General features: G+C 42.8%; 1 protein-coding gene across 1 annotated transcript in view; it reads right to left on the bottom strand.

Annotated features, from left to right (window-relative positions):
- Nucleotides 1-4041: 4041 nt before the first annotated feature.
- The window catches only part of Zswim6 (zinc finger SWIM-type containing 6), a 172573-nt gene continuing 150528 nt past the window's right edge, over nucleotides 4042-26086 (bottom strand). Inside the window, exons 6-14 of the mRNA XM_057790035.1 lie at nucleotides 24006-24182; nucleotides 23590-23736; nucleotides 20804-20950; nucleotides 18829-19089; nucleotides 14563-14698; nucleotides 10611-10768; nucleotides 9829-9992; nucleotides 7985-8066; nucleotides 4042-6689 (exon numbers count right to left, since the gene is read on the bottom strand). Of these exons, the coding sequence (XP_057646018.1) occupies nucleotides 5827-6689; nucleotides 7985-8066; nucleotides 9829-9992; nucleotides 10611-10768; nucleotides 14563-14698; nucleotides 18829-19089; nucleotides 20804-20950; nucleotides 23590-23736; nucleotides 24006-24182 (2135 nt within the window). The 3' untranslated portion in view covers nucleotides 4042-5826. The remainder of the gene's footprint in view (nucleotides 6690-7984; nucleotides 8067-9828; nucleotides 9993-10610; nucleotides 10769-14562; nucleotides 14699-18828; nucleotides 19090-20803; nucleotides 20951-23589; nucleotides 23737-24005; nucleotides 24183-26086) is intronic.

The raw sequence follows: 26086 nt of genomic DNA, 5'->3' as shown, positions 1-26086 counted from the left end.
CGAAGAGCACCCCTTACCTGCCACGATCCAGCCTGAAGAGGGCCCCCTGCCTTTTTCCTATGAGAGCTCTCCAGATACGAAGATGGTCAGAGCATGTTTTCCACATCTGGAAAAACCATTTTAAGAGACTGAAGTCAAATGTGGACAATAAGAACAAACTCAGAGGCCCCAATGCAAGAAGGGAACTACCATTGCGAGGTAAGGACCATGAGACCAAAGGGGGGTAGGTACTGTCTGTCATAGTAACAATTCCATTAGGCAAATAACGTGTTCAGGATTTTACTTTGCATCAAATTATCTTCACGCACTTCTTACTCTACCAAACACTTAAAATGTGACTCTCACATCTTTCTAGCCCTGAGCTTTCTCTTGAACTACCTGCAGACAGCTGCATGTGGGTCTTATAGACATCAGATTTAAAACCTGTGGCACTGAACTCTTCCTCTCCTGAGAAACGTCTTCCCTAGCATCTTCTCCATTTCCATCCATGGGACATCTCCTAGCAGCTCAAGATTGAAACTTGGGAGTCATTTCTGGTATTTTTATAATACATAGCATCTAAAACCAGGACATGGCTCAGCGTCCTGCAACACAAAGACCAGAACCACACTGGTCAACATCTCCGCTGAGCCTGGTAGGTCCCAACTCAATGGGTTTGTCCCCAACAGCTTCCTAATTCATCTCCCTGCTTATTTCTTGTGTTCCTGACCACACAGTAGCCAGCAACAGCTTCTGAGCATCCTTGCCAGATCACAACCTCTTCACTTTGGAATCTCCAAGGAGAAAGTCTCTTTGCCATGATTTAGAAACCCCTCTAGCAATGAACCTGTCTCCATCACTTCTGCTCTGTCTTCTACCCCCACCCACGTTTGCGTCAACATCACCCATCCCAATTTGCCCCATGGGTACCTCTGCTGACATTCTAGCACCTTCCATACTTGTAGCACATGGAACACTGTGCCTCTGACATCTGCACAGCAACTCATGCATTCCCCCAGGAATCTGCTCACATCTTACATCAGGTCTTCCTGGACTGGTCTGCCTTGCTTTCATTCCGTATCTGAAGCATCCCTATCATACTGTAGAAAGTTTCCTGAATGGAACCATTCAGAACTTTTTCAAAACATTTCCTTTATTCGTCTGAACTAGACTGAATTTGTTCATATTGGTGAATGCTCTTACCTAGTTCACGTCTTTTACTAAAGCCTATCAAGTTTCTTAAATGATTTTTCCAGCTTCTGACCATTTATTTCAAGTTTTTCAGCAATATAAAAAATTTCAATTGTCCTTCGTTATTTTATTGTACCATTAGAGCACTATGACTATAGTGACCTGCTTTTTATTCAGTTCACAACTAATATTTGAAGGTCATGAAACACTCCAAACTATAGCTCTTATCCTCAAGTAAGATACTAAATAAAGGCCCCAATTAGGAGTCAACTCTTTTGCCTCTGGATTTAAAATTGTTGCTTCTCTTTCTCCTCTCTGCTATTCAAATTTAAAATCTCAGGATGTTCTCTAGCATCAGACCACCAGAGATGATGAAACCGGTTTGTCTGCTGGATGCTTGGTACCAAAGAACCATGTGGCTGGAGATCCAGCACTTAGCTCTCCATCACTCAGAGAAAAACTGCACGAACAGTCTTATCACCCCCTGAAAAGATGCTATCCAAAAACAAGACTAGTTTTCACCAAGGGATAGGCTCACTTTTTGGCCAACTGAAAGGCACAGATCTTCTTCCTTCGATGCCAGAGTCCCCTTTTGGCAGTCTACTTCGCAGTGGAATGTTCCAGTACTTACACACTTACATAAACTTGATTTGCCCTTAGCAATATTAACTATCACAAAACTATGAATAAACTTACAAAAAGAGAGGTAATTCTGTACCATGTGAGTGCTTTTATTTCTACTAGACAGTAACTGGACTTTTAAGGTCACCAGAGATTCATTTATTTTCACTCCTACCTACTGGCTTAACTTCTTAATTTTGCCATCTGCCCTTAAGAACAGATGTTAAGAAATTAAAAATATGTTAAAAGGGAACATTCTAAAAACTGGAGAACCTCACAACAAAAACACCCCTATTTTGTCAATTCCATTTCTGGGTATTCATCCATATCCACAAAATTGAGAATCTTTGCAAGAAATACCTCCCCAATTATAAGCAGCATTGCTATCATCAGCTAGCAAGTAGAAGCAGCCCAAACGTCCACTGATGGATGAGTAAACAATGTGGTAGGTCTATACGATGGGATGGAGAGAAGCCTTAACAAGCGGGAACTCTGGCACATGCTTCAACATGGATGAGCCTGGGACTCCACACTAAGAGAAACAGGCCAGTCGCAAGGAGACAGATTAGCAAATGGATTCACTCAGAGGAAGCCTCATTAAAAGCAGCTAATTCACAGCAACAGAGAGTAGATGGATCAACCAGGTACTGGGGGAGGCAGTTGCTTCATTCTGCAAATGGAGAAATTTCTGGTGATCTGTATGCAATAACATAAACATACTGTACTGAACTGTATACTCAGCGGTGCATTTTGTGGTATTTTAAGATGCATGCATATACACACTACATTTTCACCTTTCTGTACACTGATCTTTGATGATGCAGTACAGATATCTATGCTGAATGTATAGAATTTATCCCTTAAGAAAATATCTTCACTAACCCCACATCAGACAGCGGTCTGATCTCCAAAATACTCAAGAAATTGGACACCAAAAGAACACATAATCCAATAAAAAAAAAAAAAAAAGATGGAGTACAGACCTAAACAGAGAACTCTGAACAGAGGAATCTAAAATGGCTGAAAGACACTTTAAGGAAACATCCTTAGTCATCAGAGAAATGCAAATCAAAACAACTCTGAGATTTCATCTTACACCTGTAATAATGGCCAAGATCAAAAACACTGATGATGACTTATGCTGGAGAGGTTGTGAGGAAAAGGGAACACTCATGCATTGCTGGTGGGAATGTAAGCTGGTACAACCCCTTTGGATGTCAGTGTGGCAATTTCTCAGAAAATTAGGTAACAACCTTTCTCAAGACCCAGTAATACCACTTTTGGGTATATATCCAAAGGATGCTCAATCGTGCCACAAGGACATGCGTTCAACTATGTTCATGGCAACAGAGAGTAGATGGATCATCTTTGTCGTAGCCAGAACCCGGAAATAACCTAATGCCCCTCGACTGAAGAATGGAGAAGGAAAATGTGATACATTTACACAATGGAGTACTACACAGCAGAAAAAAAATAACGACAGCTTAAATTTTGCAGGAAAGTGGATGGAACTAGAAAACATTATTTTGAGTGAGGTAACCCAGACACAGAAAGACAATTATCATGTGTACTCGCTCATAGGTGGTTTTTAAACATAAAGCAAAGAAAACCAGCCTACAAACCACAATCCTAGAGAACTTAAACAACAATGAGGACACTAAGGGAGACATACATAGATGGGAAGTAGAAAGTAGAAAAAGGCAAGATCTCCTGAGTAAATTGGGAGCATGGGGACCTTGGGGGAGGGTAGAAGGGGGGAGGGGAGAGACGGAGGGGAGCAGAGAAAAATGTTGAGCTCAATAAAAATCAATAAAAAATGTTAGTTAAAAAAAAGAGCACATAAAAGAAAAAAAGGAATTCATCCCTTATAATGGAATTTCTTTTAAAATCACATACACTCAGAAGCCTTACAGTAACCTTAGCATTTATTAAACATATAAAGTACTCAGGGAGCAGTGAAGAACTGTACAGACTGAAAACAATCCAGCTACCATCTTATTTTTACCTCTGAGGACATCTGGTTTTTATCTGTCTTCTATACCAAGTAGAAAGCAAGGCCCAGGCTCTAGTTTTGTTCGCCACTGTACCTATCTCTAGGGCCCAGAAAAGAGCCTGGACCACAGCGCAGAAGTATGGAGCAGATGGAAGTAATTGCTATTAAATACTTAGAGATGTGGCAACATCCAGGCTGATCGTCACCCAGCTCACGTGGAACAAGAGATATACCATAAAGGAGGCAGAATCAACTTTCAAAAAACTAATTTTAATCAAAACAAAAATTGTTGATCATTAACAAGTTTATAAAACAGTGATTTAGTTACATAAATAAATTGATATCAGTGTATCAAATCTTAATTACTTTCAACTTCATGAGCATGTTTACATGAGTGATGAAGTACAACCTTTTTTTTTCTTTTTATCTATTATAATAAATAAAATGGAGCGCATGAGATAGTTCTTCTAAACAAAAAGACCTACAAACATACCTCTAGCATGTTCTCTAATGAAGGGAACAAGAGACACGGGACAACTTTTGCACCAAAACATAAAAGTTGCTTTAAGAAGCACAAGGTTACAGAACCATCAGCTAAAGTAAAGACACTACACTGTAACCAAGGTTGGTATTTTAATAGTAGAATGAACAGTTTGGTAGTTACATCTCCAGTTTGGTTATTTTAAAGCATTAAGACAAGGCAAGATAGAAGGCTGCTTTTGTTTGAGTAATTCTAGAGAAAATAAAATATATTAAAAAAAGAGAGAACCGAAAAGTAGAACAGTCATACCTACACAACTTTCTGTCCTGCACAAAGTCAGAAGACCTATGCAGAATAGATATAATATATATAATGTTATCTGTGCACAAACGTTAGCTTACTTAGCACACTGCAAAGGCGTAATGGATCATGTCAATTGTTTTGGAAAACATTTTGCGTTTTGTGTCAAAAGGATATTTTAAGTTTCCTAGGCTAGGAGGCACGAACCCCAGTTCTGGCATACTGTGTATTCTTAATGCTAAGGCTTGCTGCTCTGGCTGTGTATTGTCCCTCTATTCGAGTGCCTGTTACAAGCATGTGTGGTGTAGTGGTTGTTGGTGTCTGTGTATACATATACATATGCATACAGAAGCTGTATAGATATATATATGTATGGAATCTTCCCGATAGAGCTCAGTCCAACTGCGCAGTCCGAAGGTGGCTCTGCAGATGCCCCGCTTGAAGGTCACTGCCTGAGCCAACCTCGAAGCAAGGCCTACTTTTTAGTCCTTCTGATAGGTTTTCTCTCCATTTTTTTGTTTTTGTTTAAAACCAAGCTACTGCAGCTTCAAGTATTTTGCATTACATAGAATATTTTTTATAAATTAGTTAATGTTATATTTTCAATATTCAGACATATACTATAATATATATACAGTACAATAAATGCTCTCATTCTTTTTTAATTTTTTGGATAAATCCCTGAGAATGTATGTTGACAGTCGCTAAGTTTCCACATGCACAAGCATCGTGTGCCATGCTTCTGGATGGACAGCACTGCAAAGCCACGCGGGTCAGCCTTTTCACTACTGCTACTTCGTTTTGTTGGTTTGTTAAATATGCTGAAAATGTGAAGATGGGTTACAAAGGAGTAAAGCTGAATCCATTCGAGGTACTTATCACAGGATGGAGGTGTTTTGTTTGGTTTTTAAAGCCATTTCAATTATTTTTTTTTTTTGAGGCTGTGAACGTATACAGAAAACAGGAGAGCTATGTGGACTTTCGCCACTTGACAACATATACTCAGTGTAAACCAAACCTTTTCAACCTCTCTCACACAAACCGATAAAAAAGAATTAAAAACAAAAGGAAAGAGAAAGGGAAAAACTGAAAAACACACAAACTTTCACAACATGACAATTTAGTCTGCAAACGCAATAGAACTATACACATATAATACCGGTGTGGCTCTGTTCTTTAAGTTAAAAAGGGTACAAAGGCAGGCTCAAGTAAAAACAAACCGTCCCTCCCGCCCCACCCCCACCCACTCATACAAGGTCTATCAACCAAACCTCTCCCGAACCAGCATCATCAGTTTCTTTTTGCCTTTGTAGATTTGCTTCAGGTTGTCAATGAACTGTGTAAACTGAATGTGTCCGTCGTGTGCCATAAGGAAGGTCTCTCGGGCCTTGCTGAGGAACTCGATGAACTCACTATAGTGCCGAGGGCTGATGTGGGTGAGCCGTGAGTGCGTCGTGTTGATATAGGCCCCGATCGTGGCATCCAAGAGTTGCCTCAAAGGGGCTTTGTCCAGTGACATGAGCTTACCAGAGTTCCTCCTTCCGTGAAGTCCCACCATGCCAGGAGTGGTCAGAGTGCATCTGCGCAAAATGTCTGACAGTACCGTTGCGCACTTGACACTCTTCACCACCAGAGGTATGATAGCTGCGAGCTCATTTTTACCAAGGGAGTGACTAAGTGCACAGGCCCACAGAACGTCATTAATGGCAGGGTGTGTGTCCTGATTGTAGCTCAGGTTGAGATGGGTCATGGCCAGGGTTGCCAGCTTGTAGGCCCTCATGGGGTACCCGCGGTGCTCCATGTACCGTGCTATTGTAAAGAGCTGTGTGTAGCTCATGCCGGTGGTAGCAGCATCGAGGACAATTTGGTACGCCGTCTCAAAAGCTATGTGATCCTTTTCACAGAGGGTCAGTGCAGAGAGGGCGCAATTCTGAGGGTCCTTCATGGCGCACTGCAACGCCAGTGTCCGGGCACTGCTGGCCAGCTTTTCCTGCTGGTGGCAGTCCAGATGGAGGCGGACTATGGTGCTGTTGGACATCACGGTAGTTGCAACAATACTTGTGGCCTCGGTGGGGGTGAACAGTGTAAACCAGCTCTGCATGATGCTATCCAGGGCATAAACACCTGCGAGGAACATACACGATCCCTCATTACTATGGACAGGAAGGCTGGATTAGGTTCTGTTGGCACTTTCAGAACTGATGCTCACATTGCTAACCATCACAGAACACAATCTAGCCCAGAAACCCTGAAGGTGATGTGCTGGGAGCAGCCTTTAAGAAGAAAGTTACATGTATTGTTATTCTGTGAAATGCCCGAAAGGAACATGAACTTCCTATAATAAAGAAGCAATCCTCTTGGTGGCTGGTATTTGCACTGCACTGCTTGCCATTTCAAACAATGGTTTTTTACTAATGAGTACTTGTTCACTGGGGCCTCTTGTCAGTTATGAACTATAGAATTTGGAGGGGAAAAATAGGCAACCTTCACCCAAATAGGGACTTAATATATGTGGTGTGATGTGTTCAAGTTAAAATAAAACCCATATAACAATCAAGAAAACATCACCCACAATCAAGAAAAAAAGGGATGGGCAAAAGTGGACCTGCAGATAATGTGGGTGTCTTCACTCATCTGGACACGGACCGCACCTACTCGAAGGAGATGTCTATCCTGCCACAGAGGCAGGTGTGGGCAGCTCTAAAAGCCTCATTACCTTTACACTGTTTCAGCAACAGCACTTTCACATCTAAGACTAATGAGAGGTCAAATTCACGACTGCCAAAATAACAAAATGTTACACGCAAGTCAAAGAACGGGAAGAATATTTTTACAGTGTCTGCTGTCGGTAGACAGACACTCAGGGTAGTGTATCCCCAACCACAGGTGTGCTTCCTTTTGTGACGCAAACAGGAAGAAAGACAGTTTAACCAGCCATGGTCTCACCAGCCACCATTGCTTGTGTGTGTTCTTTCTGGGACAGAGCAGTTTTGTAAGTCCCGCAAAGGGAAAACCATAAGCTTCAAGGGCCCTGTAAATCACAGTTGATTGACAGCCCAAGAGTCTCATAGCCAGCTGCAATTTCTTATGCACTTCAAAGTTCATTCAGATCCCATGAAGTGATCAGCCTCTCCCCGCTACTCAGACGAAGAGAAGCCTTGGAGGAATGAGGTGGCTTTGGGGACGGAGTAAACTGTGCTGGTCCATTGCTTCGCTTCGTTCAAAGCACAGACCCGAGCTCTGATAGTTTACAAGCGGTGTGTAAGTGAAGGACGGAGTCCGGAGTAGAGAAGGGACCCCCGGTGTGTGCTAGAGGGGGCAGGACCCTGGGGAAGTCACCGCAGCCACAAACAGTTTCCCCTATCATGAGATGAAATCCTACCATGAGTACCCACCAAGCTTCTCCGAAAGCTACCTACCAACTTCAGTAGCACATGTCACCAGCCACCGCACCATTTCTCGCCGTCGCCAATTGAGGGTTGACAGTGTCATTCGCATTACCTGTCAAAGCAGGGTAAAAAAATGTTTTAAAGATAATTTTTATGTCAATGGGGCAGAAATCCAATTCATCCCACAGTATAAATGGGGCTCTACTCCCAGAGCCAGCAAGCATTTTTATTAGAGTGAGGATCTACATGTCTGTTTGGAGCTATCCTTGGCTTCCCCCAGAAGGCCTTGCCTTGGCCTGGGAAGTAGGAAGCGCACCCAACACTTCTGGTACTAGCCAGATGTGACATCCTGATTAAGTCATTTAATGTCTTTCTGATTCAAAAAATGGGGTTATAAATCCAGCAAAGCTGGGTGGTGGTGGTACATGTCTTTAATCCCAGTACTCGGAAGGCAATGGCATGGCGATTTCTGTGAGTTCAAGGCCAGTCTGGAACAGAGCAAGTTCCAGGGCAGATAGGGCTGCTATATAGAGAAACCCTGTCTCAAAACAAAACAAAAATCATCGGACTCTGGGCCCTCTTCTTCCCAGAACTACTATTGTAGGACTTATTTCTGAAGTTTCTCATGTGTGGGGTAAAGTATGGGAATACTGTTCTTTAGGACAGTAACTCTGGTTATTCTTCCTGGTTATTCCTTCAATCTTGGATCAGGATGGCAATTCAGATCTACGGAAAGAAAACATTTTCGGCATCATTGCCGATTTCCTCCCCGTCCTACATTCTATTAAGAATTTCCAAGATCAACTTATGTAGCTCTTCATGTTTACAAAAGTATCTAGTCTCCTAACACCCCAACACATTAGAAAGGGCTCTGCGGGATTCTTCTTAGATTCTAGAAAGAATCGAACAAGGGGTGAGTAGTTACTAATCTGCCATTTACCCAGAATTCCAAACACAAAGAGAAACCACATAGTGTTTCTTTCTGTACCACACTCTGAAAGATAAGGCAATTTGTAATAAAAGTAAGCCAAATAATAAGAAAATGTGTTTCAGAAAGAAAACTCTAAACCACATTTAAAAGCCACCTCTGCATCTTCGCCTGTACAGTACCTCATGTTACAGGGGCACTGGCATTTCCCACTGCATTAAACTCTGCTAGTACACCAGCAAAGGAAAAATCGGTAACTTAGAAAACAAATCAATAATCTAATCAGGGCCTCTAATTCTCATGTGTTAGGTAGGGTGTAACTACTTTTTAATGAGCACGAACACAAAAGTCAGCATGGGTCTGAAGAGCAGCAGCAGCAGGCTTTGGTTCCTGGTTTGGACAGTAACCCGTGCTGGAACTGTAGGGAGCAAGTGTCACCCGTGCAAAGGGCTCCACATGTCCCTGAGGTTGCCTTCTGTTCTGCCCACTCCGAAACTGGAAACAGGCTGACTGTCCCGCCTTTACCCAGTTTTCTCAGTGTTACAAAAAGGAGACAAAACTGTCCAATGCAAACATCAATAAAAACCTATACTGCCTCTAAAAAGCCAGCCCTTACAACTGAATCTTTATGGCACATGCTGGCTTTACTCAACTCTCTGGTCAGCAGTATTTCTCCATTCATTCACAAGAGCAACAGGAATGTTAAAGCTGTAATTCAGAAAAAAAAATGCTTTTAAAGTCGAGGAACACAAATAAGGATTCTAGCTGTGCGGTTGCTGTAGCCCAGACTAAAACTGGCTGAGCTGGAAGCCAGCAGAGCTCTGGAAGACAGTGCTGTCTAAAAGTCCATCACACTTGGTCTCTAAAGAGTCACTAAAAACGAAAATGAACACAACCCTACGAGGCTGTTAGCAGCAGTCTTTGGTGCCCCAAGAAGGCCCAGTACCTGCAGGCCCAGCTCCAGAGATACTTTCAAAAGAGTGATGTCTGGCAAACTGTCCATGAGGGTTGCTATTTTAAATGCATCCTGGGCAAGCTTAAAGATGTGTGATGAGGAGTGAATGTTTTTCTGGATGGATTCTAATACTGTTTCCAGCCTCCGAACATCGCCTGCAACGAACAAGGGAAAAGCAAATCAAACTGAGTCAAATGAAGGTGAGGCAACGTAAAGAAAGAAAAGCCATACACAGGAGAAAAGGACACAGAACAAAAGGCACACGCTCATTTACCTGGGGTGCGTGCAGCTGGTGCACATGTTAGAACTAAGTCACTGCAAAGACTATAAACCATGTTAGCCTCACAGAACTATCAGCCGAGACACACCCTCAGTGACTAAAAGCATAAACCAGAACCAACCAACACGGGGGTGAGGGTGGGGGTGGGACACGGACCAATAGCTCTCCTAGCTTCTGCTTATGTTCTGTAGTTAGTACTTTAAAGACAACACTAACCAAATCTTTTATTCTATTTCTAAATCTCAATGATTTAATGGTTTTTGTTGGGGGGATGGTGTTGCATGGTAGGTAACATGACAGAGAGGCTCAAATAAGTAGCACCCATTTGCCTCAAAAGTGAAGTATGAAGTCATTATCTCTAAAAAGATTCTTTTGAAACTTATCTGCTAGTAACCACCGTGGAGAATTTGACTTAAAAAAACAACAATTTCTGGGGAAAAAGAAAAGACAGTGTAAACCAATGAAACAATGTGGTTTCCGGACATTACACTACCTTTGGCTGCAGTTAGCATGGTGGATGCCAGCTCACATTGCTGGGATTCAATGTGACTTAAAGTGAACCAACGAGGGTATCGGTTGGGGACAACTGATGCGATGTGGTGGGGGCGGGTGAGGTCTCCTGTTGGAGCAGTAGATTCCAATACTAGTAACCTGCAATGAGAAGGGAGGCAGGGTCGTTCAGTCGTTATCCATCCTCCCCTGGCCACATGACTAGCCAGAAGAAGCCGGGCTCATGGGTAGACACACTTATGGAGATGGGTGCTGGCCGGGCTCAGTTCGGGGAGCTGTGCCGTTCACCACTTAAACCTAGTGATTTCCTTGCATCTCGCAGCAGCACCAAGAAACTGTACGACATTCAGGGAAATTAAGGCACACAAGAATTATGAAACATGAGACTTTATCTCCATGTACTAGTTTTGAATCTTATCACTCATTAAAAAAAAAAAAAACCAGATGGTGGTAGCACATGCCTTTAGTTCCAGCACTCAGAGAGGCAGAGGCAGGCAGATCTCTGTGAGTTCAAGGCCAGTCTGTTCTACAGAGTGAGTTCCAGGACAGCTAGAGATAGATACACTGAGAAACCCTTTCTCTCTCTTTTACTCTTTTTTGTTGAAAATAAAAAATAAAGTGGATTTACAAGAGAGAGCACTAGATAAGAATCTTAACTTGTGAAAATATAAATGGAAGGGTAACAAAATGGCCTCCTTTCTATCCATTTGCCATTGCTAACGTAATTAGTTCCTGTGGATTCAGGAATCTGGAGTTAGACTATGTTCTAACAGCCAGAGGCTGAACAGAACTGAACATAAATTTATGATCTCTGGCTTCAATCTATGTTGACAATAAACAATTCTTGAAAACAAATCACATTAGTGATTTCTCCTCTAGCTGGAATAATGCCATAAGAATCATCAACACATTGGCTTTGTCAGCCAACTAGTATTAGAGACTGAGAAACAGGAGCTAGAGACCCCAAGAGCGAGAACTGGAGAATACTGCTGGCCGCAGGTCCCCTGTTTTTACTGTGGGTCAAAGAGCATTAGGCAGTATGACAAGGTGGAGGATGAGGAAAGAAGAATTCTGGCAGAGTTGCTATGCTACTCTTTATAGAATTCAAGAACGCCAGTCTCCCTAGCAGAGTCTTGCCAGACTTGCTATAGAGGAGGGCAGGCAACAGCCCTGTGATGAGACAGTGAGGACTGAAGCTGCCCTTCCTTGGCCTCTCTCTTCAGGATTAAGAGGAAAGCATGCACGTTCCATCTCCCTCTTCCTTCCCCACTCCCTGGCTACCCTGAAATACTCAAACACTTTTGTTCCCTATGTCCTATCCAAAGAAGGTCCCCAGGCAAGGTGCCAGGAGCAAGGAGGAGAGAGTGAGGAGAAGGCAGTCCCTGTGCCCTGCTAGTGCCCTCTTGCTAGGGCTCCCGGCATCCATCAGGACAGTAGATTCTGTTACATAAGCCAAAACCACAGGAACATAATACGATGCTGCCTCGCCCTTTACTTTACAGGGGTAGTGGCAACAGTACCTCGCGGTTTAACACTGTCTTCCCCTTAAAACAAGAGTGGAATTCTTAGGATTAGAGTAAGTATATAAGTGAATCTGTCCCTCAGAAGACTTCTATTCCAATTTCTAAAAGTGCACTAAAACATAAACCAAGTGGAATCAAACAATTTTATGTGGGAACTGCTACTCATGTTAGCTACTGGCTTACTTTTTGACAATTTAGAGATCAACAAATTATTAGAAGGTTCCTCTAATAAATTACTGATTTCTCCACTGATCTAGAAATGCACGTGATATTACATGTCGGTCCTGAAACACTGCCACACAGGGATACACACACACACGCACACGTGCACACTCTCTACCCTAAGCCTGCACGAATATAATGGCACAATTGATTAGCACATGGTACTTACACAAGTCTAAGACAGATGGATGCTAGAGCAACTTTGAAGATACTGGTAATTCTTAGGCAAGGATTCATGTGTCAATCTTATATCGATTACAGAAAAGGATGGAAAGTTACTTCTTATGGGATCAAACCTACTCAAGCTTTTAGATCTATACAGGGCTTGTCTTTAGTCTATTATTATAATATATAACCTAAACTTTCCATTAAAAATGTGAGTGATTTATTCATTTACAACAGCAAAGGCGAAAGGCTAAAGCTTTAAGAACAGAAGATCTCCCTTCAGGCCCTTCAAGCTGAACAACTTACACAAGATTTAAAAATGGGCTCTTAAGAGCACATCAAAAAGCATCCACATTGAGCAAATTCTTGGTAAAAAAAAAATAATTGTTTGGTGAATTAATTTTTCAATACTGAGACAATGGGGATGTTCTATCGGGAACTCACCAAGGCCAGCTGGACTGGGTCTGAAAATGCATGGGATAAAACCAGACTCGCTGAACATAGCGGACAATGAGGGCTGCTGAGAAATCAAGAACAATGGCACTGGGTTTTGATCCTACTGCACGTACTGGCTTTGTGGGAGCCTAGGCAGTTTGGATGCTCACCTTACTAGACCTGGAAGGAGGTGGGAGGTCCTTGGACTTCCCACAGGGCAGGGAACCCTGACTGCTCTGCAGGCTGATGAGGGAGGGGGATTGATTGGGGGAGGGGGAGGGAAATGGGAGGTGGTGGCAGGGAAGAGGCAGAAATCTTTAATAAATAAATAAATTAAAAAAAAGAAAAAAATGGGCTCTTAAGAGCACATCAAAAGGCATTCACATTGAGCAAATTCTTGGTAAAAAAAAATAATTGTTTGGTGAATTAATTTTTCAAAGGGAAATGAGAATAAGCAAGTGAGTAGGCAGAGACCATTTTCATCGCCATGACCAAAATACTGAGGAGATGGAGGCAGTGGAGCTGGTGAACAGATCCTGAGAGATGCCTAACCTGAAGCACCCAGCTGGCCTCCAGTGTGCACTGGTGTGTCCTAACACACCCCAGCTGGCCTCCAGTGTGCACTCACGTGTCCTGACACACCCCAGCTGGCCTCCAGTGTACACTCATGTGTCCTGACACACCCCAGCTGCTCTCCAGTGTGCACTCATGTGTCCTGACACACCCCAGCTGGCCTCCAGTGTGCACTCGTGTCCTGACACACCCCAGCTGGCCTCCAGTGTGCACTCATGTGTCCTGGACACACCCCAGCTGCTCTCCAGTGTGCACTCATGTGTCCTGACACACCCCAGCTGGCCTCCAGTGTGCACTCGTGTCCTGACACACCCCAGCTGGCCTCCAGTGTGCACTCATGTGTCCTGGACACACCCCAGCTGCTCTCCAGTGTGCACTCATGTGTCCTGGACACACCCCAGCTGCTCTCCAGTGTGCACTCATGTGTCCTGGACACACCCCAGCTGCTCTCCAGTGTGCACTCATGTGTCCTGACACACCCCAGCTGCTCTCCAGTGTGCACTCATGTGTCCTGACACACCCCAGCTGGCCTCCAGTGTGCACTCATGTGTCCTGGTAATGCAGGGATCTTCCTGAACTAGTGCTGCAATGTGGGGTCACAAGTTCCCCTCAGTTACCATACTCACTTTAGGAGATTTGTTATTTATCATCTTAAAAAAATTCTCTAAAAAAACCAGTTCATCATTCAGGAAGAGTTAAACTAATATCCCGTGATTAAATTGTTCTGAAGTTGTACTTTATTCCCAAATTCTACCATTAAGAGAAAAGGCTATGGTGGCCATAGTCTAACAGCAGCTAAGAAAAAGAGTCCCCCTCCCCCACCCGGCCCCACCTTTACATTAAAACAAAATCACAACACAACGCACAGCTCGCCTCACAGTTCAGGAAGCAAGTAAAGGGGATCTTTAGCTTCTCTGTTGCCTCTAAACACAGGACTGAGTGTGAGGTCAACTGGCAGCCAGTCTCTCCCACTGGGGACATGGACGGCCTCTGCTGGGCTGGGCTGTGGGTACATACCGCATCGCTCTCAGTGCAATTTTGTATGCCAGTTCAGCATCATGAGGTAGCAGACAGGTGAAGAGATACTTGGCAAATGTGTGCATTGGAACACTCTCCCGGTGGATTATTTCACCTAAACCACTGTATGGGCCAGCTGTGGAAGAGAACATACACAGTTTACATTCCTAAAGAACAAACGAACACTTCTTACTAACTGCATCTAAAAACCTCATGAAAATTTATAGCTACTTTGAACAGTATTTCAAATTCCTTATGTAAATAAATGTACAGCTAATTGAGCTAAGTATTTGAACTAAGTAACAGTAGAAAGAAAAGCAGTTCTTAGTTTAAGGCTCTTGAGGGCACAGTACCCAATATAGGCTTCACGTCATCCACAGTTCCCCGAGTGTCCCGATGCTAAAATAGGAACCAGGGAACTGACAAGGCAGAGCCCACACACAGCACAAGGATACCTGATTAAGGGGCCCTCTGAAGCACAAAGTCTTGCAAAACTTTAGAAAGTTCTTTCTCAGTACATGCTAACTGGGTATCCAGATACAGAAATGCACAGAAGGCTGCTTGCCTAAGGAACCTGCATCTTGACCCACACGGTTTTAGGGCCGCACGACATGCTAGGTGCAGAAAAGGGCTTCGTCTCACGTGTGGGAGGACGCTGGGCCCTCAGCACAAAGTCAGTACAATACTGCTCCTAATAAGGAGAAACAGTAATTCCATAAAATGGCTAGGAAGAAGCCAGCCATTCGGTATTCACCATAAGCAAAAGAAAAACATTAAAATAATGGAAATGTACTCTTTTGGCTCCAGCAGGCCAATTTTGAAAGTGAAATCACATTTAAGCTGTCAAAACTCATTTCTTAGTAAATTCTGACAGGTGCGGTGGCAGCACTGGGCCCCCGTGTGCTCCCCAAATGTTTCTCTCGGAGGGAAGTACAGGCTTCGGCTTTGAAAGGAAACCACAGTGGTTAGTTCTAACACTCAACACTTAGGTGTTCTGAGGGTTAGTTACTGTAAAGTGTTTAATAAATTAGTTTCCACGCCACCTCTGGGTAACATTTGTTTCATGATTTCAAGAATTATGAGCCAGGACACTGAGGCTCAGAGGACACAATACACTTGTTTTCTGTGAGAAACAGACTGAAAGAATTCCGAATGCAAGAAATGCAGTTCAAAAAAAATGGTGACGCACGTTTACTGGACTCAGTTTCAGGTAGGAGACATATTCTAGAGTGATCTAGAAGTCATTTAGTAATTCAATTCTCAGATTAATATTTTTTAAGTTATTCACTATTTAAATATTTTGAAAATCACAGACCACTCATATTAACCTTAACTAACTTATAATCCATGACACATTTCTAATTTTGCCAAATCTACAAATCTTTGTAAGACATTTTAAAATGTTTAGCTACATACTATTTGTGAAAAGTAGATAGTGTTATATGTGTACCCTTTGTTCACAAAGCAGAGTTACATTATTGAAGTTACTGTGATGAACTAAGTGTCTATGAATCTCCAAACTCATATAGTAAAACTCACCCCAATGTGAACATATTTTGAGATGCAGACTCTATGAACATTTAAATAAGGTCCTAGAAGCAGGACACTGAAATAACAGGCCTTTTTGCCCAGCTACAAACTCTTTGAGCTACAATAATGACTGGCTTGGCAAAATACGCCCACTCACTGGTCCAACAGTGGTAGAAGTGTCATGGGAGTACACACCACTTTCTGTATTTAAGGCTTGCTCCAAAAGTCAAAACCCAAACGTGGAATGAGAACCTGTGCCTAGACCTCAGAGGAAGTCCTCACAAGCCTGGGTGGGAGGTCCTCATAGGCCTCAGGGAGGTCCTCATGGCCCTGAAGAGAGTCTGCAATTACTTCTAAGGGCTTATCATTACAACCACAGATTAGTGTATCTTTCAGTCCCCATCACAGAAACTTCCTTTTGACATAGCTGGCAACTGACAGAGTCACAACTGCTCAAAATGCAGAGCCCAACGTACTGAAATGACCGGCCCTATGTGGGACATATATGACACAGTCCTTCCTCCCTAGGATTAGGGACCACTGTGGGTGGGTGGGGGGACAGAGACACTGAGAGCCAGAGGCATTGATGCTACAAAGATACCTCTTTCTAGACACAGCAGCTGTGGCTCTAGTCAGTAGGCTCTAGTCAGATACAGTACCAGTAGACAGGGAGAAGAGCAGCATCAAGTCCAACCCCTGGCTGAGAAGCCATTAACAACTGTAGCTATGGGGAGAGCATCAGTTTCTCTCCGCTTACAGCTCCTGGCAGGCTTCCCTGTTGCAGTGGAAGACCACGCATCGGAGAGTACATGTGAGCAGCACAAAGTAGACCTGCTTTCTTTAAGAAAGAGCACACAAAATGGGTGTGCAGGGAAGGATGGCAGGGACCTGGGAAAGGTTGGAAGAGGAAAGTAAAGAGGATTCAAAATTCCCAAAGGACTAATTTTTATAAGAGGGGGAAAGGTCAAATAGCTTGTTCTGTCTCTGTCAAGTGAGGACAGACAGAGGTCTTCACGCCAGACACACAGCCCTCTTAAGCAGAACTGGCCAACACCTTGGTCTTGGATTCCAGTCTCTGAGTTTCCAAAGCACTGTTAGAAATAAAGACACTGCCTACACTAACCATCTGTCACAAACAGGCACAGCACCGGGTGACTGAACCCCCGAGGTCCATTTCACCTCAGGACAAACGACAGCAATCTACGGGGCAGACTACCCGTACCCATCACTCTCAACCACTGCCTTTCAGGGGTCCCTTTAACCATGAAGTTACCTCTTTATTATTCAGAGAAAGCCAGAATGCATACTCGACAAGTGAACCACTAGGTTAGGTTACAGAATTACTCTTAGATTAATAATGGCTGTACGCCCTGAATTCAAGAGTACTAAAATAACAAAACCCTGACATCTGGCAAGAGTCACACTCCAACCACACTGCCCTCTTCTCAGACATCCAATCTGCTAAAAAACTCCTGATCCTCATAAAGACTATAAATGAAAGGGGGACCCATGAGCTCATGGAGTCAACTCACTGATGGAGCTGGTTATCTTTGGTATGTACAGAAGTGGCCCACACCCTTCTTGTGGATGCCCCAGTCCTGTCCCTGCTAACCCTTGGACCCTAGAAAGCCAAGAAAGGGGAGGAGGCAGAGGCTCCAATCAAAGCCCACTCCCCCGACCCCATAGAGAGAGTTCTTATTTAAAAAGTAGTTAAACGACTTGGACTAGTCTTGACAATAGGCAGGACACGCCTTCAACTTTAGATAGAAACAAACAAACAAAGGTAAACAATGACAAACTACAGGAGAGTACTTCAAAATTTAAAATTAGAACTCCCCACCCCCCATGAAGAATCATATTAAGGTTTAGTTCTGTAGCTTTGGACAAATGCAGAGGTTTAAAGATAGTATTTTCTCTATAGTATGCAGCTGTCCATGACATAGAATGTCAGCACACTTTACCAGGCTGTCTCAGACAAACTGCAGCATCATAGCACCACATCTCAAAGAGAAGCAGTTTCTACCAATAAGCCAGCTAAATTTGCACATACTAAGTTATACCAATTACGCTTGCCTTTCTGAGAAAACATTATCTCAACAACAGTGTCAGCCAAGCCAAATCATAAGTTTAGAACCTTTAAATTACTTAGACCTGATAAAATAAAAAAAAAAATTGCCTTTACTTCAGATAGTCTATGAAGGCTTCTCCTTGGGAAACCTACACCTAATGAATCCTGGGACATTATTAAAGAGAAGTAGAAAAACCACTCCTGTAGTCTCTCCAGTTCTTTGTTGGCAGGTGCACAGGACACCAAGAGGCCAGATGTTGTCTAACAGCTAATAAATCTACAGGAATGCCACTCAGCTTCCACTTTATTATTTACTTGTTCAAGCAAAGAGGAACATGGGTACCAATAATATCTTACTAGATATCAACACTGCATTATTTTCAGGAAACACAGCATGAACAAAGCAGTCCTTTACCAAGCAAGTGACATTAAATGGGCTGATTTCTAACAAGCTATGCTATGCAGAAACCTAAATCAAATTGATAAAATCAAATGATAAAAACCTAAACATTTGTATCTTCAGTTGGCTGACAGGTTTCTTAGTTGAGCAAGTCTCGGACGCTATGACTGTATTCAAGAGGACACCCATCATACGCAACGCATCTACATAGTGCTCTTAGCAGAACTAAGATTATTAGTACATTGACCAGTCCCCTTTATCATGCTACCTTCTAACAGGAAGACTGCTTGCTTGCGAAAAATTTTCACCAAGGTGTCATCCAATTCAATTTCCTGAAGCTTAGAAATGAGCTGCTCTTCATTCCGGCAAACTTTCTCTTGAGTGTACAACCCATCAGGCATGATCCGCTGCTGCCCCAGTCCTATCAGGGCCACTTCCACAGCCAGCGTCACATAGGATTCCCCTTCTTCTAAGAACTTGTGTGCAGGCAGATGATGGTATTCCAGGGACTTGCACTGCCCCACGTTTTCTATAAAAGGACACGAAAATGGACTTAGGTTACATCTGATACAATTATATGTTCCAATCAGTACTAGCAAATGATCTGAGAATTCTGAGGAAGCCAGAACATCCAATTTTTATGTTAAGATGCATCGCTTTCTAGCCACTGTTTTTAGGGACAGGGTTTCTCTGTGTAACTGCCCTGGCTGTCCTGGAACTATCTCTGTAGACCAGGCTGGCCTCGAACTCACAGAGATCGGTCTGTCTCTGGCTCCCAAGTACTAGGATTAAAGTCGCATGCTACCACCATCTAGCTAGCATATTTTAAACAGTGACTATGGATGATAAAAATATGTATGTTCTGTGGAAATAGTCAGTTTTTTCTCATTGAAAATGAGCTATCAAATAAAATTATAGATGTAAGAAAATATGGTACTAAGGATCTTAAGGAGTAAAAAGATTTTAATTAAACAAAAATAATATTACATGCTTCCAGAGTTACAAATAACTCATTATACTGCATATCCAATATGCTAATAATAAAAAGTTAACTTTGAAAAATTACATGATCATAATGGCACACTTTTAAGATTGGTGTGAAAAATGTTTTCATATTTTTACTGCAATGCTAAACCCCCAGTGAAGTCAGTGAAGAACGGAACATCTGTAAGTCAGCTTCAGAGTCCTTCTGTTACTCAGGGTCAGTCAATGAAAAGAGAGCTGCTCTCGTCTCTGTCCAGGAGCCTCCACTCGAGATCCTAACTCCAGTCATCCGACTCACATCTGTCACCCTCCCCACAGAAGGCAGCTATCAAGGGCAAAACCGAGGTGGACAAGATAATCAAACCTGTTTCATCTCATCGTAGGACTGACAAAGGATAATTTCACTCTTCCCTACCCCTGCCTTGGGTAATGTTTTGAGGGATGATTCTGAATTCCCATAAAACCAAAGAAAAATCTCAAAACACCACTTTAAAGGAATATATGATGCCAAACAAATTTGAAAGATATTTAACAGTTCTCTTAAATTAGACTTTAAGTCACGTTTCATATAAAGACAAACTTGAAAAACAATTAAATATTCTAGTTCTGAACGTTATGGTACCCAGTCTATGTGTATGTGTGTGTGTGTGTGTGTGTGTGTGTGTGTGTGTGTGTGTGTATGTATGTGTATATATATATATGTATGTATGTATGTATGTATGTATGTATGTATGTATGTTTTAATCAAGGTTGGACAAGTCATAAATGCTACTAAATTCTTAGTGTAGTATCATGTGCCAGAAAAGAGTATTTTTCTGGTTACATCAATTCTGAAGATTTTCCTATTGGGGAAGACTACACAAGGCATGAGCACCCACTTCTTAGCTCTCACTAACTCACTGATACTATCAACTACATGGTTTTATAAATATGCTGCAGGGGATGGAGAGATGGTTCAGCAGTTAAAAGCACTGGCTGTCCTTCTGGAGGGCCCTAGTTCAATTGCCAGCACCCTCATGGCAGCTCACAATTGTTTCTAACTCGAGTTTCAGGAGATCTGACGCCATCACACAGACATACATACAGGCAGGCAAAACATCAAAGCACATAAAATAAGAATCAATAAATCATTAAAATATGTCTATGTACATACATACATATACACACACACATACACACTCACACACAAATAAAAACAAAGTTGAATATCACTCTGGGTTTAGAAAAATACAAGAACGAACAAGTGCCAATGGCTTTACCTGTAAAATCTGGGAGCCCAGAGAAGGTTTCATCCTCAGTGAGGCAAGCCTCCATGAGGCTGCTGAAGAGAGTACCCACGGGGTCTAAGGGGTGTCCAACCCAGCCTTCCAGATTGGTTATTGAGGTTATACTTTTATGGGGTAGCTCTGTTTAAAAAAGGAATTGAGAAATGGGAAGAAAGGAGATGGAGAGAAGGATAATACAGACTGATTTAATAGCAGCATTCTGAAAAATTAATAATTAATTCACATGGAAAGCCCCTTTTAAAACACCACCACCACCACCAGTGGAATGGTACTATATATAATCTCCACCTTGTGAGCTGTTTTGAGTTGCAACAGTTCATCTACCAACCAATCAATATAAATGATACTCAAGTCCAAGAATGGCTCCCACATCTGTGTGATTCATGTGTTCAACATCATGCACTAATAGTCACAGGACAGTCATACTGTAGAGAGACAGAGAATCCTGAGTTTTTCCCTAAGTAGCTAAGCATCCTGCCATCCTTGCTCCCGTGGGAATGTCATTAGAGATGGTAAGAGGCCTGGACTCATCAGCTGGGTCCACCACGTATCTTCACATTGTCTGTGTGCCGGCACTCACTGGGTCATCCCAATGAGAAACAAGAGCAGTGACTTTCTGGGTTTGAGTTCTCAGAAAGGTCGTCATTTCCTTGGTTTCTGTCACTGACTTTCATATGCACAGCACACATAAGAGCCAACATGACAGCGCAACAGCCAACGCTATGCTTGACTAAAAGAACTGTACGTGGTTAAGGGAACTGTGTGCAGACAAACACATCTACAGGTGGGTAAGAAACACACTCCCTCAGAATCAGCTAACAAATCACACCGGAGGGCACTGAAGACAGACACTACAGTTGCTAAGCAATGGACACCCCGACCTTGACAGCAGCTACTAATCCCTCAGTCTTTAATATTAGGACAAACAATAACAGCAACTCAGAGACAGATACAGGTGCAGATACACAGTCCTAGCAAAACTTAAGAACTGCCTGAAACAAGTGTTGTCACTTGGAGGATGACACAGAAATGTGTCACAGACGGCTACTGGCTATAGCGTAACTGGTTCCTAGATAATCACAACAGTCTAATCTAATGTGAACTGTACGTTACTTCAACAGTCTTATATTTGGTGTTTCTTAAGTAGAACCCTCTTACAAAACAGGACTAAAAAACTAACATTCTTCAGAAAAATTAACATGGTTTCTAAAGAACAAATCAGACCTAACCATCATGAGCCAATTCTCTACGTGAAACAGCACTGTGCATTCGCTCAGCCTGAAAGCGCTCCTTTACACCATTCAGAAGCAGATACCCTGGGCCAGAGATCTGTGTTAAAGGAAGTGATTTCAGAAAAGCCTTCTACAGGGCCTAGCAATCTATCTCAGAAGCATGAACAGCGCCATCGCATATCAAGGCCATTGACATTCCAGTCCCATCCGCATGTCCCTTTCTGTGTCCACACTGTAGCTCTGGTATTACTTCCACTGTGACCCTGTGACTGACAGTGCCAGCAACTCACACCACTTACGCCATAGAGGAAATTACAAGTTACAGGCAGCACTTGCTCCAACTTCCAGCCCATTCCAACAACATTTATTCGTACTCAAGGTGGGTAATCCAAGTACCAAAGGATTAAAAACACAACTAAGAACAAAAGCCAACAGTAACTAGAGCTGTTCTTAACTTAAAAGGGGGGGGGCAAAACAAGTCACCCCAAGAACTGTTTGCCTACAGAAGGAACGAAGAGTATGCAGTCAGGAAAAGCAGATGCATTCCACTCTCTGGGCAGCAGCTGAGAACCCTTGGCATTACTATTATGGTATTTACTCAAAACCAGAAGATTTCTAAACGGAGATACAGACAAGTTAAATGTGTCCTGTCAGCTGACAGCCCATCCAATGTCATTTGTAGAACTTGAAATAACAAAGCCGGATTTCACGTTTAGTAAAAGCACGTCCTCAAACACAAATTATTATGGCTATAAAGCTAAAGAATGCCAGGCTTTAAGACTTTCTAGAGAGTAGGGCGATGGTGGCGCACACCTTTAATCCCAGCACTCGGGAGGCAGAGGCAGGAAGATCTCTTTGAGTTCGAGGCCAGCCTGGTCTATAAGAGCTACTAGTTCCAGGACAGGCTCCACAACTACAGCAAAACCCTGCCTCGAATGAATGAATGAATGAATGAATGAATAAATAAATAAATACTTTCTAGAAGTTAGTTGGTTTGCTCTCAGTGGCTCTCAGAGACAGACCATCTGCTGAGACCTGCTAAGAAAGGAGTCATTGACCAAGGGGTGCCCACCCGCAATCTATTGCTGGGATTCAAGGATGGGCAGCCATTCTACAGTTCTCAGTGGTAGAATTAAAACACTCAGGCACAAGAGAAAGTATTTGGCTTTCATACACCTTCATATTTTATAATGATCCAGAAATACCATTAACTATTCCAAAAATAAAAATTTCCTTAAAGAGTTATATGAGTTTTTATTTCTTTCAACATTCAACCAAAACAACTTAGCCTTTATTTTTAGAGATGCTATCAAATTTACCCTTTTTCCTTTGTCTTTACCCTATGTATATGGTGTTCTGACTGCATGAATGTCTGTGTGTCACATGTGTAAAGCCAAACAATTTTAAGTTAAGTCAGGTCATTTCTACGGTTTTGCTTTTACACATCTCTCTTCCAGCAGAACATAAAACCAAGCTGCATCCTCACCAGGAACCCATTCCAATAGAGACAACCTCGTCCACAATCACCTTTTTTTTGAGTCCGGAACATTTCCAACTGTTTCTGTTGCTGTCGCCGTAATGTGTTCACAATAGCTATTGCTAATCTCAGGGCTTCTCTGGGGTACCCATGAGAGCGCAATGCATCCACTCTCGCACAGGCTGTCGGAACATGTTCTACAACAAAAACCCAAAGGGGGTAAAGTTGACACTGTCTGATAGAAAAGCAGGCTACTGTGGTAAGATGTTTCTCCCCAAATACCATATAAGATGATATGGGAAACCATTTCTGAACTGGGATCTGAATGAAAATTTCAGCCCCCTTTGCCAAGTATTCATCCATCTCCCACTGAATGCCTCAATTCTCCGCCTCCCACTCCAATAATGCTATAGAAACTAAACAAAGAAGTAAGTCATGGAAATGTCTTTCCGGTTTGGCCACTTACCATGCCAGAGAGGCCACCCTCGGGAGTCAAAGAGGGAGTTTTCAGTGTCGTCATGGTAACAGTAGTTGGTGTACAGGTCACTGCTGATAATGTGCTGCAAGTGACTATCCTGCCAGTGGAGATCACATGCCTCGATGGCTCTGGTGAACACTGTCCGATGGGGCCTGTTCGATGAATCTGTTTTTTCCGCAATTCAGAAAGCCGTGTCAGCTATTATTCACATGTGAATAAATCAGTCACACCATTCTGTGGCCAGATGTTCATGAACACACCCACACACACTGTCCTGTACCCCCTAAGCAGAAGGGGGAAGGGTGAGTGAATATTCTTACATCCTAATTCTAGAAGGCAGTCAGCCTAAAGAGCATCCAGTCACTCACTGGCTTCATCAAACCAAACATTCTGCAGCCACTAAAAGCTAAGTTCAAGGCATCCTGCAAAACGAATTGTCAAGTCTAGTCTCCATGCCAAATACACTCAAAAGAGGCACTTAGCTTTTAAAAAAGAAAAAAAAAGTGAAAACTCACTGCTCCCCACTTCTGAGGTGCTGTGTTGGGCTGCCCCTGATGGGATCAACAGCTCTCACAAACACTGTGCAAGAGATGCGACACCAGCCATGGAACCTTTCAGGAAGATGCAGTCAGCCTTAAAAATATGCATAAGGGTTGTGCTTTTGGTTGTATTTTTTAACTATATTGTGCGGTTTTGCACAATTAAAACTATTATGCTTCTTGGGATATAATGATTAAATGCCACTTTATATCCCAAAGGGCATAAATGCATATGTTTAACATTTCACAAAGCCACACAACATAGCTACAAAACAAACCAGCGCACTTACCTTGCCCCTACAGGCTGTCTCCTGACTCCTGGGCAGGTTCCATGACTGGTGTGATGTCCCCGGCATAATGCATGCCGGGGCATCACAAGAGAGCAGAAGCATACAGTCCGAAGGGGGTTCAAGGTTCAGGACCTGACGAAGAAAAAAAATGTTTGGGGAATAAAGACCATTCTCACCTCGGCTCCTTGGATTACTCCGTCCCTAAACAGACTACAGGCACTCCCGCCCCTTGCGCCCCAATTCTAAACTCACCTTCAACTGTGGCACAAGGATCCACTAAATCGTGGGGCAGTGAACAGTTTCATTTATGTATACTTAATTTTGATCAAGTACAGGCCCCCTGCACTGCTCTCTGAGACTCTACTGAATAAGAAGCAAACTGTGGAGCTTCCTTATGGCAAGGGTTATCTTCCTGCCCCTGGACCTCTGTGTGAGCACACAGCAGGCAAACCATGAACAGCAAACACAAGTGTGTGGCGAAGAAGAGCCTAGAGAATTCATCTATCTAGGTTGCTCGGGGAATTAAGCAGAAAACACCACGGCTTGTTAGGATCCTACAGCCAGGTACTGCTAAGAATCCAATACACCCCTTACTACGAGTTTAACTAATGCAGCCACCTACAATAGCTGTTGGCAGTCTATCAAAGACATTACTTCAGGTTGATCTCATTAGTTATCCATATCTAGAGGAAGACATATCGAAGTGCACAGATGACAGATAAAGAGACATAAGTGATCATCTTCTGTGACTCCTGACTAGGATCCCTGCTAGCAGTAGATGGATGACCACCCTGCAAATTGGAAGACAGGCCCAACCTATAACAGCCTTTTGTCAAGCAAAATAAATAAACCAGTTTGGGGACCTCTCATAATCAAATGTCCTAAAATTCAAGTATCCTGAAGGTACTTTTAAATGACCTTAGCACTTAGTTTATTTGAAATTGCAGAGGTAAAACTTAAAACTAAAGAAACTTCAAAATAGCAACTTGATAACACACTGTGAAAGAGGGAGTTAAGGGTTCCAAGTACTGACTTGGCTCTCTATCTGGGGTACCAATACGAGCACGTAGTGCGCTCTCATTAGAACAACAAACCACGCTGCTCTTGTTTCACGGCAGCACAGAGAAAAATGGGGAACGTACACAGCTTTTAAAACCAGTTTGCTCCAAGATACCAACAGAACCGACAACCACAAAAAGACTAAACTCTCACAAAACTGTATTTTTAAGTGACCACAGAG

The sequence above is a fragment of the Chionomys nivalis genome, chromosome 15, assembly GCF_950005125.1.
Source record: "Chionomys nivalis chromosome 15, mChiNiv1.1, whole genome shotgun sequence".
NCBI classification, from domain to species: domain Eukaryota; kingdom Metazoa; phylum Chordata; class Mammalia; order Rodentia; family Cricetidae; genus Chionomys; species Chionomys nivalis.
The sequence above is the reverse complement of the archived record's forward strand: the minus strand, read 5'-3'. Positions and strand labels throughout refer to the sequence as shown.